This window comes from Athene noctua, chromosome 7 (assembly GCF_965140245.1).
Source record: "Athene noctua chromosome 7, bAthNoc1.hap1.1, whole genome shotgun sequence".
NCBI lineage: Eukaryota > Metazoa > Chordata > Aves > Strigiformes > Strigidae > Athene > Athene noctua.
In genome coordinates, this window is record NC_134043.1 from 35,294,317 (window position 1) to 35,312,268 (window position 17,952).

General features: G+C 41.8%; 3 protein-coding genes across 12 annotated transcripts in view; 1 reads left to right on the forward strand and 2 right to left on the reverse strand.

Moving 5' to 3' along the window:
* Positions 1 to 1,475: 1,475 nt before the first annotated feature.
* On the reverse strand, positions 1,476 to 7,084 carry OSGEPL1 (O-sialoglycoprotein endopeptidase like 1). Its single transcript, XM_074910605.1, has 7 exons — positions 6,345 to 7,084; positions 5,319 to 5,706; positions 4,242 to 4,446; positions 4,009 to 4,157; positions 3,369 to 3,499; positions 3,151 to 3,222; positions 1,476 to 2,042 (listed from the first exon to the last, which is right to left on the reverse strand). Exons 1-7 carry the CDS (start codon positions 6,554 to 6,556, stop codon positions 1,958 to 1,960), a joined length of 1,242 nt encoding a protein of 413 aa, XP_074766706.1. The 5' UTR covers positions 6,557 to 7,084; the 3' UTR covers positions 1,476 to 1,957.
* Positions 7,085 to 8,118: 1,034 nt separating this feature from the next.
* On the reverse strand, positions 8,119 to 14,742 carry ORMDL1 (ORMDL sphingolipid biosynthesis regulator 1). Of its 5 annotated transcripts, none has more exons than XM_074910606.1 (4): positions 14,625 to 14,742; positions 12,958 to 13,138; positions 10,478 to 10,629; positions 8,119 to 9,001 (listed from the first exon to the last, which is right to left on the reverse strand). In XM_074910606.1, exons 2-4 carry the CDS (start codon positions 13,129 to 13,131, stop codon positions 8,866 to 8,868), a joined length of 462 nt encoding a protein of 153 aa, XP_074766707.1. In that variant the 5' UTR covers positions 13,132 to 13,138; positions 14,625 to 14,742; the 3' UTR covers positions 8,119 to 8,865. The 5 variants fall into 5 exon arrangements, with proteins under 5 accessions (XP_074766707.1, XP_074766708.1, XP_074766711.1 ...); XM_074910607.1 differs by having other exon boundaries at positions 12,958 to 13,151; positions 14,625 to 14,718; XM_074910610.1 differs by lacking the exon at positions 14,625 to 14,742 and adding an exon at positions 14,468 to 14,594.
* The window catches only part of PMS1 (PMS1 homolog 1, mismatch repair system component), a 46,332-nt gene continuing 43,109 nt past the window's right edge, over positions 14,730 to 17,952 (forward strand). For 2 of the 6 annotated variants that reach the window (XM_074910598.1, XM_074910602.1), the window contains exons 1-2: positions 15,715 to 15,930; positions 17,601 to 17,754. In XM_074910598.1, coding sequence (XP_074766699.1) covers positions 15,899 to 15,930; positions 17,601 to 17,754 — 186 coding nt within the window. In that variant the 5' untranslated portion in view covers positions 15,715 to 15,898. Of the gene's footprint in view, positions 14,833 to 15,177; positions 15,291 to 15,714; positions 15,931 to 17,600; positions 17,755 to 17,952 lie in introns of those variants that run through there. The other 4 variants (XM_074910599.1, XM_074910600.1, XM_074910601.1 and 1 more) reach the window with 4 other exon arrangements.

Genomic DNA, 17,952 nt, shown 5'->3' on the forward strand with positions numbered 1-17,952 from the left:
CAGTTGTACAAACTACTCTAAAACTTACTCTGACATATTTCACAAAGATAGAATTTCAAGGTGTAATTATTTTTAGGTTTAAAATCTTAGCAATTGTTTGACTGTTGCAGTTACTGAACATATTTCAAAAACTTTTTTTTCAACTGTGTAATCTGTTTTACTTGATTCACTGAGCTAGACTAGGAAATTGTCATGACTGTTTCTAATTCCTTGTAACAAGATATTGCCACTTCAATATTTCAAATCTTCTTTAATGTAATTACCTGGGGCATTGTTCCTATGTACTTATTTTGGAAGAGCTTTAAAGTTTTTATAATTTAAAAAAAAAAATATCATTTTTGCTGTGTAAGCTCTCAAACACTTAACTAAGATAAGAGAAACATAATAGTGATTTGTTAACTGTATTTGTAGTATCATGCGAGAAAGTTTCTGCTGTGATAGAATCAAGATCTCCGGTCCAAGCAACCTAAGTTTTGGAAGGCATGAGATCTACTGGAAACAGTCCACCTCCAGTTCATAAGGTTGGGTCTTGGATGGGAAATTGGTATTGGATTTTATTAGCATTTACATTATCACAAAACACAGCTCTTGAGGGATTTCTTCCTCCTCAGGTCCAGAAAGTTTGTCAGCAGGGAGAGACACTTGAGTAGCAAGCCTGACTGGCTTACTGATCCCAGGGAAGGTATGACCAGCTGGGATAATTAAGAGATTAGGTGTAATATGGAGGAAAAAGGGTTTTGCTCACTGTTAGTTTCACAAATTCCCATCCTTCATCTGTGGTGAAATCAGTGAGCCAGATGTATAAACATACTGCTGGATGATGCAGGGCCTATGAAATGTGATAGTTAAATTTATCTAAATGATACATTACTTTACCAAGAAGATAAACTGCTTAATGACAGATACATTACATAAAGATAAATTACTTGTAGCTGAAATCCCATGAAAATAAGACTCCAGAAATGAGACGTAACAAAATGTAAATACTCCGTACTGTTCCAATGGTTTTTGTTCAATGAGGGATCTTAACCTCCTTCTAAAAATTAACTATTGGGAAAAAAAAAAAAAAATATGCATGTACCTTGTTAATTTGTTACATCTTGCCCTTGAGTTAAAAAAAAAAAAATGAAAACACAGGCAACTTGTTTATCTGCTTAGAACTGTCCCACAAATCACAGTTCCTTGTTTGTGTTTAAATGGAAACAAATATGTGCATTACGAATCAGAAAACTTTTATTGTCATCCAAAATGAAGAGGTGCTTAATACTTGGATGTAATTATTCCAGTGAATACCACTGCAATGAATAATAACGTAAAAGCATATTATACTCATTATCAAAGGCAAGGTCAGATAACCCATTATTCAGATGGAAATTCAGAACTTGCATCTTAACAGCTTACACTGTTAGTAGCTTTACTGAGCTGTTTATAAAAAAAAGAGAAAATTGAAAGGCACTATCCCTGTACCCCCCCCCCCCCCCCCCCCATTTGGTTTTGTATAATTAAGAACAGGCTTCTCACACCAGCAGCATAAAATTAGGTACTGTTGAAAATTTGAGTAGTACTGGCATAGCTAACATATTGAGATCTTGAAAAATCTGTGCTCTTGTGTCCACTTTCTGCAACTTTTCAATCATAGTAGTTATAAACCTTGTGTAAATTACATATTGTTAAGTTATAATATGGTATATATTAAATATATAAACCTTATAAGTTATAAAGTGTAAACAATGAAGGTATTTTCACTTGTGTAAGTTTATAAGAAAGTGCACTTTTATTTTTCTGTTGTTACTGTTTTAATACATAGAACTGTTAGGCATTTGTGGAACAGTAACTGGAATCATTCTGGTGATACCCCACAGCATTTATTCCTCTGACAGGTGATTTTCAACACCTGTAAACCAAGTACTGTCAGTAAATCTAACAGTTTTCATTGAACAATTTCCTGTTTATTTAGTTACCATTGTATCTTCTTTCTTAGTTTTGGCACCTTGATGGAATCTTCTTCAACTCTTTTTGAAATATCAATTCCAAGGGGAGCTCTAGAAAAGAATAAAATTATGATGTATTTGTTAAAAATAAGTAACATTATGGCTGTATCACACAGATGTGCAGATTCACAGACCTTTTTTACAATGAGCATGGGAGTCACTGTTTTTGCAGATTCCTTGCACTGTTCAGACTGTGTGACTATTGAAATGGTCCATCTGAAGCTGGACCTGAAAACATCTTCACACTGAGGAAATATTTGATCTGTAGCCATTCCAAAGTCAGGAAACACAGCTGTGATTTCAAAGCTATCTTTTGGGGATGTTTTATTTAGATTTAGATTTTAGTTGGTAATTCTTTATACATGTCACTGATGAATGCAAGACACACTAGAGATTCACAGGTATCTCTTTCTGTGATAAAGGATATAGAGTCTACAGCAAATAAAACTTAGTATTTTATTCACTGAGATACATAAAGCAAGTTAGTTTTCAAGAAGAGTATTTTATCATTTTTCCTTGGGAAAATTATAAAAAAGTTGTTTGTTTTTTTTTCTGTCCTGAGACCTTCCAAGTCTGTTTTCTTGAAAATGGAAAGGGGAAAAACCTGAAAAAAATACAAGTTTAAGACCAGCTGGTACTTTTGAAATTTGTTTCACCTTAAGCCTGGGATCTACTTAAATCCATAGAACAAGTCTTACCTAACAAGTCATTAAAAAAAACCACAGTATTATCAGTTAAAAAAAAAAAAAATCAGATGTTGTATGTCATTCTTTTTTTTAAATTGATAGCTCACTATGAATACAGTTTGACTTGGAGCATTTTGATTTGTCTACAGTAACGGAGAAGCTAGGGGCAGTGTATTGCAGTTTAACTTGCTCCAGTTTTCCCATACCACAATGGAATAGGAAAATCCATAAAACTGTTACCGTGCACCGTAATTTAAGTTTCTGAGCCAAAACAAACATAAGTGCCAGGCACGATCATTTGTATTTCACAGCTACATTGAAAAGGAAGTGCTGGTAAGTTTTAAAGGTTATATGCTCTGCAAAGACACCACTCATCAGCTTCTGCTGCTCCTTTCAGCCTACAGCTCCTTTCACTTTCATTGCCCATGGTGAATAAGTGGAGAAATAGACTGTGAATGAACTGGGTCACTTACTTTGGTTCATAACGGATGCCATCAGTACTATGTAAAACACCAAGTCCTGCACGTAACCTTTCAATGCCGTTCCTAAGTAAGAAAGCAATTATGTAAAATGTCATACCTGTCTAAATATGTGTATGTGCTTCAGTCACCATAAACAGAAGTTCTTGACTCTAATACCAACTCTTAAAGAACATTCTTTAAATACACATGTAAAGAGAAACAACTCTTACCATGCAATCATAACACCATTATCAGTGCACAATCTTGGAGGAGGACACAGAAAAGCAAAATCATTTGCATCTGCCAAAGTCTGTAGACCTTTTCGGATATACTGATTACTTGCAACTCCTCCTGATACAACCTGAGAGCAGTTTCCAAAAGAAAAAAAGGCATTAACTCAAAAGTACTGATGGGTTACACTCAACTACCCTCCTATTTAAAAACAGGTCATCAAATGCAGTTCTGAAGACAGCAATAAATAGCGCATTTGAAGATTAAAACATATCTCTGAAGATGAACACATAACAGAAACAAGTACAATAAGTAAGCTTATTATGCTAAAAGAGATTCCTGAATAAAAGCGTAACTAGAACAGCTGTCAAGTACCGAGAAGCACTAGGTCAAATTATGTGGCCTAAATTGTTACGGAAGGTCAGATTAGATGGTAAAAAAATCTCTTCCTAGCTTAAAACCAAACAAACTATGAAAGACTTTATTGTAAATATTTATACGACTATTACTTTAATCCTGGTATTTTAACAATGTAATACATACTGACATCTTCCTCACCTGTCAAGGGAGAAAGTACAAGGTATCTGCATCTTCAAATGTTATACAGTCAAATATAAACAGGGAAAAAAGTATACCCACCAAAGTTGCATTTCTTGATGATAAGATGCTATTTTTTATGCAGAACAGCATGGCTCGATATGTCCGCTGGATAATATGTACAGCCACTGCATGCTGTACAGCAGCAGCAATATCCTTAACACAGGATAGGATCTCACCTTCTTGAATACCTATAAAAATGTATGATCAAATGGGGTTTCCGGGGTATAGGTCATCAAAAAACACAGTCTATATCTGACTTAGTTTAAAAATACCTTCTTCTTTTTCTTTTTGTATAATGGTGTTATTGACAAGGTTCTGAAGTCCAGAAAAAGAAAAATCACAGTTACGATATTGCTGCAAGGGAAGTCTGAATGTGTGCTGTTGCCGGTTTCCAGTTTGAGCCAAGTGCTCTATCGCCTTCCCCCCAGCCATGCTGTGGCACTCTGGATGCTTTCTTAAAGAGAGTCTCCTTGCTACCTAAGGAGGTAATAAACAACAGACTTGGAACAGAGAGCTAAGTGAATTCCTCCCGTAACTGCACCATTGTATTGTAGTCAATGGAGCAAAAATCCAGTCCAACCTGAGATTACAAACAGGGCACAATAAGGACAAGACATACGCTGACTGGATTTAATTTTTTTTCTGGAGTAATTAGAAGTGCAATTCTTGAGCAATTTGGGCAAACATGAGGATCAATGAATTTTGCAGGAAACATTAATTACCAATTTTTATGCTATAGGAAGCACACAGAGTGCCATGCTGTACTACCAGATAAACAAAGTTGGTTTCAACTTTCAACAATACCCTTTCTGACTTCACTCACACCCCCACTTTTTTAATTAATACACACACAAACACTGTTTAAAAACTGCTTGTGTTTGAAAACAAAACTGTAAGTGACCAATTTTACAGATTGTACTTGCTGACCCAGAAAACTTAAGATGATTCTGAAAGTCAAACCAGGCTTTTCAAACTGTGAAAAAAAAAAACAGGTAAAAAACGTTTTAATATGTATTGCTTTAAACCTGACAGTATCTTTTAAAATATCGCTATCAGTCTTCTCAAATTCATACAGCTCATTTGTAAAACAGGTGTCAGTGAAACTTCCAACGCCAATTTTGCTTATGTTGTAAATTAATTATATTTTTAGCAAACAGACATGTTACAACTGATGCTATGCATTGATTTTTAACAGCCTCCTGTGTCTCAAATCGATGGTATTTCAAAACAAAGTAAAGCTCATACTGCACTGTATTACTGTCCTCAGGCTGATGATAATACTACCATTACGTAGTTTAACTGCAATAAGAAAAAAAAATAACAGATGCACTTAAGTAAGGGAATCCAACCTTATCCAGCATGTCACCGGGTGCTATATCTATAGACTGTCCAAGCAGAAGGAAATCTGAAACTCCTTGTGCTACTGCCAAGATGCAGTGGCCTCCAGAGAGTAAAAGAACTAAGAAGGGAAATTCCAGGTGGTGCGTGAGTCTGATGGTCAGTGCGTGAGCCTCCATGTGGTGAATGGGTATGAACGGCTTCTGGTACTTGTTCACCAAGGTCAAGCTGTACTGCAGCCCCACTTCAAGGCTTAGCGCAAGTCCTGGTTTTACTGTAGTTGCGATAGCTGCAAGTTCACGTACAGAAACTCCACTGAGACTAAGCGCATCTTTTACTACTTGCTCAATGTTTTCTCTGTGAAGTTGCTGTGCCACCACTGGAATTATTCCACCTGCTCTATAAAAACAAAGAATTACAATACATTTGCATTCCATAACAGATAGAATGACATAAAAATAATTTCAAACACCTCTTAACCTTGCCATATCCTGCCCGTTTCCTTAGTAAATTTTCAAATGCCTTGTTTAAAAGGGCATTATGCACTGAAGAGGGTAATAATTATTAGTGGGAAGTCAGAAAAGGATGCAACTTCCCTTTTTTGGTAACACATACCTCTTAAATGTATCTCAATGCTGTTCCAAACCAATGTTTGTAACTTAATGTTCACAAGCCCTCACTTGTCAGTTGATGTACTTAGCCACCAATGCCTATATTTGATTCATTTTCCCTTAAAAAATTGAGACATTTGGTGGTTTTAATAGTAATAATGATTTCATCTTTAATTCAAGCTAGATAAGTAATCTGTCTCTTTTTGAAAGAAAATACTGGAGGAAACTTGCTATGTGCACAGCTTGCCTTCCTCACCCTTAGTAATATCTCAAGCAGTGGCTTGTGTTGTGGCTCAAGGGGTAGGTCTTTACACCTACCCACTTCCTACGGAGTTTTCTGGAGAAGACTTATACAGATGACATTACAGGTAAGAATAACAATAAAAACACTAGTAAGGCGAAAGCCTGAGAGAAGTGTATTCTTACTGTAAATGGACTTGCTTCTGGCAGTGCAGCGCTTCTCCCAGCACATTGCCGGCATCGTCCACCACTGCAGCACCGGTGTCGTCACAGCTCGTCTCTATCCCCAGAACTAGTTGCCGCAGATGCTGTTCTCCAGATTGAGCAGAGCTGCTTCTCAGCCACACAGCTTGGCCACGTTTAACTGGTTTCAAAAGTCTTTTGGCAATGCTGTTCATTGTTTAAAATGGATCTGGTAGTTATGTCTAAGAAAGAACTGTACAGTTTATTTTTACTGGAGGGTTTTCAAGCATGTGCTGTGGTCTGATTTTCTGAAGAAGCGGTACTACTTTTAAAATTAGCAATGACCCCACACGATGTTCCCTAAGGAAGAAAAATAATTTACGTGATAGAAACTACTATCTTTGTTCTACCTTAATCGTTCTTCGAGAGAGTTCTTGACCCCCGCTTGCTCTGTACGGCGCTTCTTGCGGCCCCGGGGGGAGGGACACAGCCCCACAGCGGAGGCCCGAGTGCCACCCGTGCCCGGCTGTTGGCAGTGCTGCCCCCAAGCCCCCTCTTTACCGTTTCGTCGTCGGAGCCTTGCTCCCACCCTCGCCAGCCCCACGGGCAGCGGGTCACGGCGGCCGCGGCCGCGGCCCCGGCTGTGCCAGGGCAGCACCGACCGCCCAGGGCCGCTCCTCGGCCGCCGCGCCCTCGCCCCGTGCCCCGCGCCTGCCGCGCCGCCGGACCCCCGCGCAGGCAGCCGGGCCCGCCGCCGCAGGTCACGGGGCGGGGCTCCCGCGGACCCGCCCCACCCCGCGGCCGCGCATGCGCGAGGCGCGGCGAGCGGCCCGGCAGCGGCGGGGCGGGGCGGGGCGGGGCGGGGCGGCCGCGCTCCCGCCTCCCCGCCGGCAGGGGCAGCCGGGCCGCGCCCGCGGCTGGCGTTCGCCCGTCCAGCCCTGCCCCCTCACCGCGGGTCCCGGCGCTGCCCGGCCCGCCTCGCCGCCGCTCTCTGCCGGTCGGTTCCCGCACTTGTACACAATACGGCGAGAAGAGCCGGTATTTAAAAATGAGCCCGTTACCGCCTTCTGTACTAATCACACAAGGAATTGCTTCCAACAAACACCCAACCATAACTCGTTACCTTTTTACTTTTTCCTTTTAATAGCATCATTATCAAGAAAGTAAATACCCAGAAAATTCTCTTAGCAAGAAATGAAGTGTGCCACTGTGGTCTTTGCACTTTTTTTTTTTTTTTTTTTCCAGCTCACTGGCTGTCACTGCAACCAAAATGTAAATCAAGTCTTAAATGGAATCTTCTGTTAAATCTGAGCCAGTTTTGGCTGGCAGACATATGGTACACTTCAAAATTAATCCTTTTACCAAGATGATAGAGAAATAAGTGCTCAGAACTCTAGATGTACCTCCTACACTCTAGTTCCAGAATTGACAATATACAAGATTACTCAGTACTGCACAGTACTACACGGTACCCCTAAAACACAGCATTCCTCCACATTTCCAAGACATGCAAATTATCTATACTTTTTTCTGCAAAAGCATACAGTTAGTCCATGTGATTTGCCTATCACCTACTTCTATTTCGGCTTCTATTCTAACTTGTGACCTACACAGTTTCTCTTACGTGCTCTGACATTGTTGCTCTGTAATGGAGCTGCTTTTCCTCCAACAGCAGTGACCTTTTCCCCCACCGTTACAGGCCTCTCAACTACTGAAAAATAACCCATCAGTCAGGTATTAGAGGAAACAGTCAAAAATCCACACCTTAAAAGAAATGTCAATTTTTCAGGATGTCCCATTTACACATAGAAAAGTCAGTATCTGGTAAGCAAAATGAAATAAACACAACAGTGGCAACTTGTGAAAGTGTACATAAACTGAGCTAACAAGTTGATGTAGAAATCCCCTGAGCTGACAGTTAAGGACTTTATCCAGTCTTTGTGACAAAAAAAAAATAACAAGAACAGATAAGGCATGAATTACACCATCAGTTTATGCTAGCTGTCACAGTATTTACTGTGAGACATACTTTTACAATGCAATAACAAGCACAACCACCTACAATCCATTACAGCAGAAACTAGCCACTTAATCTAAGAATGAGGCCTCACCAGTCCTTGGCACTGAGGATCCTGGATTTATATGTAAAGTTACCATTTGCATCAGGTTGACTGTGAAACCCTGCTCTCCACTTCAGCTGTTACTTGCACCTTCCTTTCAAGTCACTAGCATCAGCCCAGAATACACATGGCCTCAGTGGGGATTAGGCTTTAGAGCTGGGCATGCCCAGTTCATGGAAATCTTTCTTCTTGAGGTTTCCGATTCACATTTAGGTATTTGAAGGCATCTTCTCAGAAACTCAACTTTCATCCCAGACAATGTTGCAGGACGTGGGAATTGTATCTCAGATGTAAAAGCATCCCTCATGAATATGATTAGATACCTGGCACAGCAGACTACTCGTTTCCTTCACCTGGGGAGCAGCAGTAGCCACATCAGGGGCAGTCAGCATCCGATCTCCTGCTTAATATTTATTGATACCAAAGATTCGAACACCATGCAACTGTGGCAGCTTGGGGATAAGCACAGTCAGGAGAGAGGTTGTGTTGAGGATAAAGTGGGTTGGATCATACTTTGTGTAGAAACTCGCCAGGAAGTACCTGCAGGAGAAAAGGGAGCAAGCTTAGCTGATGAAATCCTTGTCTAAAAAATAAACAAACAAAGCACAGCTGAAAAAAGTGCTTCAGTAATCACTAATTTTCTACTGGTTAACAACTGATCTATTCCTGTATTAAATATCTCACCTGAGGTTCTAGAATATCTACAGCAAACTTATGGACTAAGTCTCTTCTTCCCATACTTCTCAAGGTGCTAAAAAGCAACTCTCAGCTAGTATATCCCTCCAGCACTCCTCCCTGCCCCTCAAGTTGGAGTCTCTGACTTCTGCAGCTACAAGCCTGATTTATGATACAGGTTTTAAATAGTGTAAGATCTGTTACCAAAATACTCGCAGTTCTGCTACCCTAGCAAGCTCAGGGACAAAGCACTTGATGTTTTTCAGTGCTGAGCACATCTGGGATTGGTGTGACTTTAAAATGCTTCCATTCTGGCAGATATTTCCAGCATATTTTTCTTCTAAGCTAGTCCACAACCTGTTCAACTGCAAGAACAAGAAAATGTGCCTCAGAAAATCCAATTCACTACCAACTTCTTGAGCTTTGAGTAATTTAATCTTGTTCTTTGCAAAAACTAGTTAGAGAAATGGCGCCAGCACATTGTTAGGTTTTTGGGGTTTTTTCCCAGCAAAACTGAGATGCTTATTCAGCTACTTACACATTATTAGTGAACGAAGAGAACCATACACAAGAGTTATCAATATAAAATTCCCACTGGAAAGTGGGAATCAATCTTTGAAGAAAGAGATTTTTTTTTTTGAGGAGTTATAGATATTTTTTCAGTTTTTATCCTTTGTGAACCAATTTTCTAAACACGATGCAGGATCTTTCCCTTCCCCTCCAACCCTGCCATGCAAGTGGACAACTTCCTTCAGGGAAAAACAGAAAGACTTTTTAGAGTTGCATGTTAAACATGTATCTGATTTCCTTTAGTTGCACAACCATACTTTTGTTGACAGAGACAGGTGGTGTAGAATTTCTAATCTATTTACCTAACTAGTGTAAACAGAAGACAATCTGTACAAAGGAAAACCAACATGCAAAATCCTGGCCCATTCAGTGAGGATGGCCACACTACTCGGAACTCACAAGTTGCAAAATGGTTAATAAATGCTGTAATGTGTTAAAGGCAATTAGTTTAGATTTTCAGTATTTATGACTTCACAATCTCTTAAAGAACTTCAAGAGTTAACAGTAAGTGTTCCTCACATCCTTTCTAATCTTTATAACCTGCCCCATTAATATCTGTTTACAAACTTTAACTTCAGTATGTGAACCCAAGCTGCAATAAGATTGTTGATTATACAGCCTGTAAATATGTACTCCCTACTTCTGTGATGTAGAAACAAACAAGCAAAGAGAGAAAATGCTCTTAGAACGTAAATTGCAACCCATTTAGCTGCAGCTTTTGACATCATTGTTCTATGATTCAATTAATCCATAATACAGTTTTGAACTCACAGAATTATAGGAGAGATTGTGAAGAATTTTCTTGAAGATGTAAATTGTACTCCATAATCCAGTTGTTCCCAGTGTGTTAGTAGCCTAGCTTTCCCCTGATCAGGTGTTTCAAAAGGAGTTCCCTTTACTGCATGCAAAAACACATACATTCCCTGGGAAAAATAAAAGTGAATACAGTGGCACTTTTAGCTATATTTTTTTTTGCAATTGTTACATTGTTCAATGCATTGTGGAAAAAAAAAAAAAAGTAAACGAATTCTCACCCAGAAGAGCTGCTAGCCTGCAATGACAAATTATCAAAGAGCAAGGAAGAGACAATGATTTGCCAGAGGTTGTGCAGTTAGTGGCACAGTCAGAATTAAAGCCAAAGTCTATGAGACATCCAATCCACCGCCTCGTCTTCTACATTAGATTGCAAAAATTGCATGAAATCAACAGAATTTTAATAAGCACAGTAGCGAGTTTAGGGCTGCCAATTTATATGACCACTTTCCTAACACAGTGCTAATTGAGTTATGAGGTAGAGTCTGCACAAAACAAAAATCTACCTACAAATACTAGCAATATTACGAGAATTTCTGAAAGCTTTCTCGCCCCTCCCAGCTTCAAATAATTAGAAGTAGACTACCAGTAATCTGTTGAACACCATCTGTCCATCTCTTTGCTGCTTCTCCTTAACCACACTGGACTTTGTGACTGTGTTTGATAGGAGCATGCCATGGCTGGTCTGTTCTAAAAGATCAGTTTGGGCTCACTGATTTCAGATAGGGGAGTGCGTCCTCTTCCAGCTTGAAAAAACACCTGTTTTCTATCAGAGAGCACACCAACTCCAAGCAAGAGTCTCCATCAGAAAGTATCAAAGACTTCCCTTCATTTCTTTCAGGTTATTTTCTATGCATACACAGAAATTGTTCTAGAAAGTTTCATATAGAAAAATCACATTTCTTCCAAATTCTTATAAAGGAGGTGAAATTTGAGCAAGTCACTTCACATCATCTTCCACTTCTTTTTCACACAGTCCCCTGACCAGAGGCCTATTAAGCTAAAGAGAATTAATTTGCTTGATTAATTCTCCAATTCATGATGTTTCCAGCATCTCAGTTTTAATAACTTAACCAAAAAGGCACTTTTAGTACAGGTCCAAATGCCTATTACACATCTTATAGTACTGGCAGAAAGGGCCTCCAAAAATGCTTACAAGGTCAACCAAGAGTTTTCCATTAGTGGAAATCCAACATTTTTTTGTCTGTCAAACCATTCAAGGATTTGTTTCCCAAAAAGTGCCATTGAAATGCTGGAATATCCAAAAGTGAAGTTTATATTCAATCTTCCACTAGAAAACTAGTTGCCGTGCATGCTCTCATCCCTGTTGTCATTATAGCTACTTGTAATGAATTTGGTAAGGCATTTGGGAAATATTTAGTAATACTTGTCTCTGCCAACATCTCCCAAAGTCAGGTGCGTCTGACGTACAAAATGTTCTGCTGATGTTTACACTCACACTGTCATTTTCAAGCAGATCCTCAAAAATAAGAAGCTTGATTTAAGAGGATGTTATCCAACCTCAGCCTTTAAAATGAGCTATTGTTTTCCTAAATAAGGAAGAAGCTATCTTTTTGTCAAGACTTCTTTGCTGTTAATCTTACAAAGATGAGTTAGCAAGCCTCAAGTATGATGTAAATTACTGGATTATGTTCCTCTTTTCTCTAAGATTGGCAGGAGCAGTATACATTCTTGCATTACTTTAAATGATTACAACAAAATTATAGCATCCTGGGGAAACAAGGCAGAAAGATTCTCAAGAACTTCAGCTTCCAAATCCTTTTGCATACAAAAGTCATCATGCAAATCACAGCCCACTGAATAACAAATGGTTTCAGGGCTTGGGTCAAGGTAGCCCAGTTTTTTCCACTTCTTTCAAGTAAGACTTTTCCTGTGTCTGTAGTGACAAAGTTGTATGCTGAAGTCATTCTGAGCTGAAATTTACCTAGCTTGGTCAGAAATCAACGCAAGAGAAAAAAAGAAATGTTCCTGTCCAAGGAAACAGGTAAAATGCCAAAATGAAACATTTTGGGGTACTAACAGATTTGTGTAGAAACATTAGTAGATAATATCTAAGAATTAAAAATATATTTTATGCATTCAGCACAGCACTCTAATAATATACAAACCACTGTAAAAGTCAGTTGGCATGATGATTTTATGTTCCTAAGATTCTAGCTTAATTAGATGCATTCTGAAAGAATACATAAACTATATAAGGAATATTTCCTGTCTTTTGTGCTTAAACCCAAAGTGATCATGTATCACTCCTCCTCCCAGAAACACCCAACTCATCTAACAGCAGATAAGCCAAGTAAAGGTGTTTTTCTGGCTGATTGGATTTCATTATCCATACAACCTAGCTACTTTTCTCCTGCTACTAAAACTAAACATGTATGAACAGCTTTTCAAATTTTGTTACAAGAGAGGGTGCTTACCAGGTTGTGAATCACATTTGTTAAAGTCCAGGCGACAGGGACACTAAAGAAAGGAATGCTGAGCAAGACAATGTGCAGCATGCCGACTCCCAGCGCGTACGTCAGCCACATTCCACGACTGTTCATCACACGCGTGTTTGGATTTACCTCGCTGTGGGCAACTCCTACGTTCATTTTTACCCTATAAAACAGATCTATTTGAAGATTGAGACTACTGTTACGGAGAGGTACTTAACATGCAATTTTTGAACCTGGGAAAAGGATGTTTTAAAGAAGCAGGTCTGGAAGGAACACGGTGCATAAGCCAAGATGTACCTTATGATTTTCAAAGTATGATTTGTAGAGAAGTCAGTACAAAGGGGCTGTTGGGAACTGTTTGTTTAAAAGAAGTCCAGACAAATAAAACCCACAAGCTTGCTACAGAAGGGACATTTTAAAAGAATAGTAAGCCATGCTGTTAGAAGCTGAAGTTGCAAACCTGTAAGAAACCAAGCTTTGTAACTTTTGTTCTCTAAATTATTTTCTCCATCCACAACAATATCTGCAGTTCTTTTCCATTTCTCATATCAATTTTCTTCCTGTTTCTTCTTCATGTAATGGCTAGTGAAGAATTCTGCATATACCAGCTGCCCAGCCACCTACTGCTAGAAAGAACGAACAAGGACTAATTTATGCCTGCTTTTCTTGCAGCAGCAGAGTGCAGATTTTTCCTCCTCTGCCCATCTGTTAAGTCTTCAGACAGACATTTCCATCTTTCAGATCTGGCTGAAATTAGCCAAGGCGTTTAAAAGTTTTCTGACAGACACACAGAAGAATTTAGTAACACTGATTTCTTCAGGAGATTGACAGAACTTACTGGAGGTAACACTCTTATCCTGTTGCACTAAAATTTGTAATGATAATTTTAAAAAAGAATCATGGCATACTTCATACTCACATGATCTGTGAGACTATTTATATTCATTTATGAGACAGGGATGGAGACTTTTAAACTTCCTTCTGAATCAGTCTACAAAAGCACTGTTTAACCAGCAAAACTAGCTTGCTTTTTGGTGGGAAGTTTGCTTCTTGTACTTGCTTAGTGCTGTCAAGCACTGTGATGTGATACTCAAGTATATCTCAATACTAACAGCAGGCTATAGAATAAAAAGAGATGCGACAACCTGAAACTGAACAGGGGTAATGCTGATTTTAATCAATACTTATTGCAAAGTATTTCAAAACGTGCCGGTAACACGCTACCCCAGAGGGGTGAAGGGAGACTTCCCTGGCCGGTGAGCCAGTACCCACCCAGACGTACATCTTGACATAACCTACCCCCTCTTACTGTTTTCCCCTCATGTTTCTCGTCTAATCAGCCGGCACCTTCTCTCGGTTCGCTGTACCCCCATGTTTTCCCTCTCATCGCCAGGAGCCCAGCCGCACCGAAGCGGCGGGATGCTAGGCCTACAGACCCCGCCGCAGGAGCCGGGGCCTCCCCGGAGAGCGGCTTCCCTTCCCGGCCACGCACCGTGCGGGCTCCCGGCAGACCCCCTCCGGCAGATCCCCTCCCGCCGCCCCGGCCCGCCGGGCCCCGCCGCTCGCCGCAGGGCCGGGCCTGGCAGCAGCCGCCGAGCGCCCCGGGGCCTGCTCGCAAGCAGCCCGCCGCCTCCCGGGCGCGGCCCCACCTTTCCGTAGACCCCCCAGCCTCAAGCGCCGCCGGCCGCGCTGTGACCGCAGCCGCCGCGGAGCGGGAGCGGAGCGTGGGCCGCCGGCCGCAGGGTGAGCGCGGCGCTGCCCCGTGGGCAGGGCTGCCGGCGAGGGGAGGGGCCGGGCCGGGCCGCCCGCACCGCCCACGGCCGCGGCGGCGGGAGCGGGTGCGCCGCGGACGCGCAGGTAGCGCAGCCCCGGGGCGCTGCGGCGGGCGGGCGCCCGGAGAGGGCGGAAGGGTGAGGGGCGGTGCGGGGCCGCTGCCCGCCTGCCGCGGGAAACGCCGCCGCCTCTCCTCGGCCTTGGCCGGGGCGGGGACGCTGCTTCCCCCGGGCAGCTGGCGGCACCGCGGCGGGAGCCGCTCCCTACCCGGGCTGCGCGGGACGGGCCTGGCCTAGCCTGGTCTGGGCCTGGGCCTGGGCCTGGGCCTGGGCCTGGGCCTGGGCCTGGGCCTGGCAGGGCGCGGCGCGGCGGCCCCTGGAGCGGGGCCGGGCCCTGCCGGGGAGGGAGGTCCGATGGCTGGGGCGGGAGCCGCGCGTCCCTCGCGGCCGTGGCTGCCCTCCCTCGCCTCCCCTCCGCCTCCCTCGCCGAAAAGCAGAACCGGGAACCGGGGACCGTTCGTGTGGTTTTAGGTGAACTCAAGGGTGACTGTCTGCAGGTTTATCTGCAGCTTTTTTTTTTTTTTTTTCTCTCATAAACTGAAGAATGACCTGAGTACGTGTTGTGGTGGACTCCGAAGAAAGGTTGGAGGGGGGTTTGGGTGCTGCTCCAGAAATCTGTGAGGCTGCAGCCATGAAACTTAAGGAGTTTCATTGGCGGGCGCTTCCCCGGTGGCGCGCAGTACCACCGCTGCAGGAGAGCCCCGCTGCTGGGCTGGCTGACTTCGTTTAGAGGGGTAAAAGGATTGCAGCAGTGGTGGTGCTCAGACACAGAAAACACTGTGGCTTCCCCCTGAGCGCGGATTATAATATATTCAGTCAGCGAAGTGCTACAGCGGGAGAGTGGTAATGGGGCAGCCCTGCGCGGGGTGGTCGGGTCCAGGGCAGGGGAAGGCACCCCGGTACCTGCCTCCTCTCCCACACCGCCTGCATCAGTCACATCTCATCGAAAATTTGTCTTTGAGATCTGCAACGTTTCTTTTTTAAGGCCTTCCCTTGTCTCAGTCAGTGTCTTTTGATAACCAGCTCCGATCTAGCACTCGTCATTAGTAAATCATGAAGCACTTGACGCGGGAGCCCTGTATAACGCGTGAATGCATGAGGAAACCTGCCTCTCCGAACGCGTGTACGTGATTAATGTTGGTCTGTCGGCAACAACACGCGTCTTCCCGTGCTCCTCCAGTTTGTTTGGTGGAAAACTGATTTGTCAGATCTTTATACCACACCTGAAAGGCAAACTCCCTTTGGAATATAAATAACAAGTATAAATAACAGCTTTGTAGCTGTTAGAAAAGTTTTAATGCTGCTTCCTCTTCAAACCACTCCCCAACTAACTGTGTTTTTGCTTTGTCTTTTATCTTTAAAGAGAGGCAGTCTTTAGAAGGATATCGAGGCAGAAAAGTGTCCTGTAATTGTGGTATCAGCTGAATATAGCCTACAGGATAGCAGTGTTCTGGGGTGTTGGCTGCAGTCCCTTACTGTGTCAGGAGGAAATCTGGATTTGCTCTGTTCCTCCACATGTGCTCATACCCTTGGGACAGGTGCTGAGTGTGCGGTGTGTGTTTTCCAGCAGATACTTGGGCTGAATCGATGGGGAAGCCAGAACTGCCAGGATTGTTTGCCTTTCAATGCAAATAATATTATGTAACATATCTCAATAAAGAGTCCTGCTGTGGGGAGAAGCAGCCCAAGTCTGAACCATTCTTAAGGTGCAAAGAACCGTCTAGCAATGTTGTTTCTCCCCCCCTTCTCATATGCTTGAAAAACTGTGTCTGAGTTCTTTATATCAGGCTACAAGGATCGACAAAGATTCTTCCTGGAGTTTGGTTAATTGTGTCTACTGAAGCAGTAAGGCATGCAAAAATTTTCAGATTCACTTACAATCTCTTTGTGGTAGTGTCTCTGTAATGCAGCAGGAATCATACAATCCTTTGTAAGTATTTTCAGGGATAAAAAAACCCAAACAACTCTATTTGCTTATAATATGAAGCATCTCCTTTTTCAAGTGGAAGATACAGAAATAAAACTGACCTGCCTGAGGGCACGGTAATTCAGATCAGAAGGGCAAGGTTTATAATTCAGAAGTTTTTTGGGTTTCTTTTGTTTTGTTTTTCATTATTGCCAGTAGATCACATTGCCATTGAATATGACTTTAGCCTCAGCACTGTTGTGCTTCCTCCTTCTTTCTCAACTCCAAAACAGTTACCTTCATGTCATATTTCTTCCATGAATTTTTAGGTACTGGGAATTACACACACAACACAGCAATGCTGAGCTCAGAAATCCAAGTGTAGGGGGAGAAAATGATGTGAGGAGTTTTTAGAAGTAAAGGATTTAAAAGTTCTGGGGTTTTTTTCATCAGTACTGGAATTAGGCCTGGCGCTGGGTAAATATCCTTGCTGAAGATGTTTCTGACTAGCACTCCGTGTTACTGTCTGTTTTGTCTGCTCTGTTGTAATTGCAAGATCACAACCACATGTAGTAATTTAGAGGAGATGACTATATAAATGTGAGATAATACACAGCTTTGCTGAGTATATCTCTGAATTCTTAAAGTTTTTCATTAGAAGTTTAATGTACTTAGTGTTTTCTAGTCTAGACCTGTGTTCTGTTTCTTCCGCAAGTCAAACTCCCATTGACTGCAGAGCAAACTGGATCCTACTGTATATTAAAATTTTTACTCTTCAGCTGTAATGTTGTGTTTGACCTACATTTAAAAGTTGCTGTGGAACAATTATTTAGAAATGTGTATTTGTAGTGTGCCTTACGTTCTTTTTCTGTTATCTTTCTATGCAGCTTCTCTGAAACTTACTCCACTATGAAACAGCTGTCAGCAGAGACTATTCGTCTCCTTTCAAGTTCTCAGGTGATTACGTCAGTTGTCAGCGTGGTGAAGGAGTTGATAGAAAATTCCTTGGATGCCAGTGCTACAAATATTGATATTAAACTGGTAAGTCTTCTTTCTCTCACAAAGAGTTGGACATAAAATAAGATGCAAGGAAAGTCGTTCCACTGGAAATGTATTTTTTAGGCTATTGGGGTTTGGGGGAGTAGAAGAGTATTAATAATATTTATGGATATATATTTTAACCTCAAATAAAAATGTTCCAAAATTGTTTAATGTGTTTCAGGCTCCACTGAAACAAAC

What these genes read in the sequence shown, in the direction of transcription:
- OSGEPL1 (XM_074910605.1), bottom strand. Translation starts at nt 6,556, where the DNA reads ATGAACAGCATTGCCAAAAGACTTTTGAAACCAGTTAAACGTGGCCAA. An exon ending in CAGAAGCAAGTCCATTTACA is followed by an intron (nt 5,707 to 6,344) that starts GTAAGAATACAC and finishes TTGTTTTTATAG; the next exon opens with AGCAGGTGGAATAATTCCAG. An exon ending in AATGGTGTTATGATTGCATG is followed by an intron (nt 3,223 to 3,368) that starts GTAAGAGTTGTT and finishes TTTCTTACTTAG; the next exon opens with GAACGGCATTGAAAGGTTAC.
- ORMDL1 (XM_074910606.1), bottom strand. Translation starts at nt 13,131, where the DNA reads ATGAACGTAGGAGTTGCCCACAGCGAGGTAAATCCAAACACGCGTGTG. An exon ending in CAAATGTGATTCACAACCTG is followed by an intron (nt 10,630 to 12,957) that starts GTAAGCACCCTC and finishes TATTTTTCCCAG; the next exon opens with GGAATGTATGTGTTTTTGCA. An exon ending in ACAATCTCTCCTATAATTCT is followed by an intron (nt 9,002 to 10,477) that starts GTGAGTTCAAAA and finishes TTTCTCCTGCAG; the next exon opens with GTACTTCCTGGCGAGTTTCT.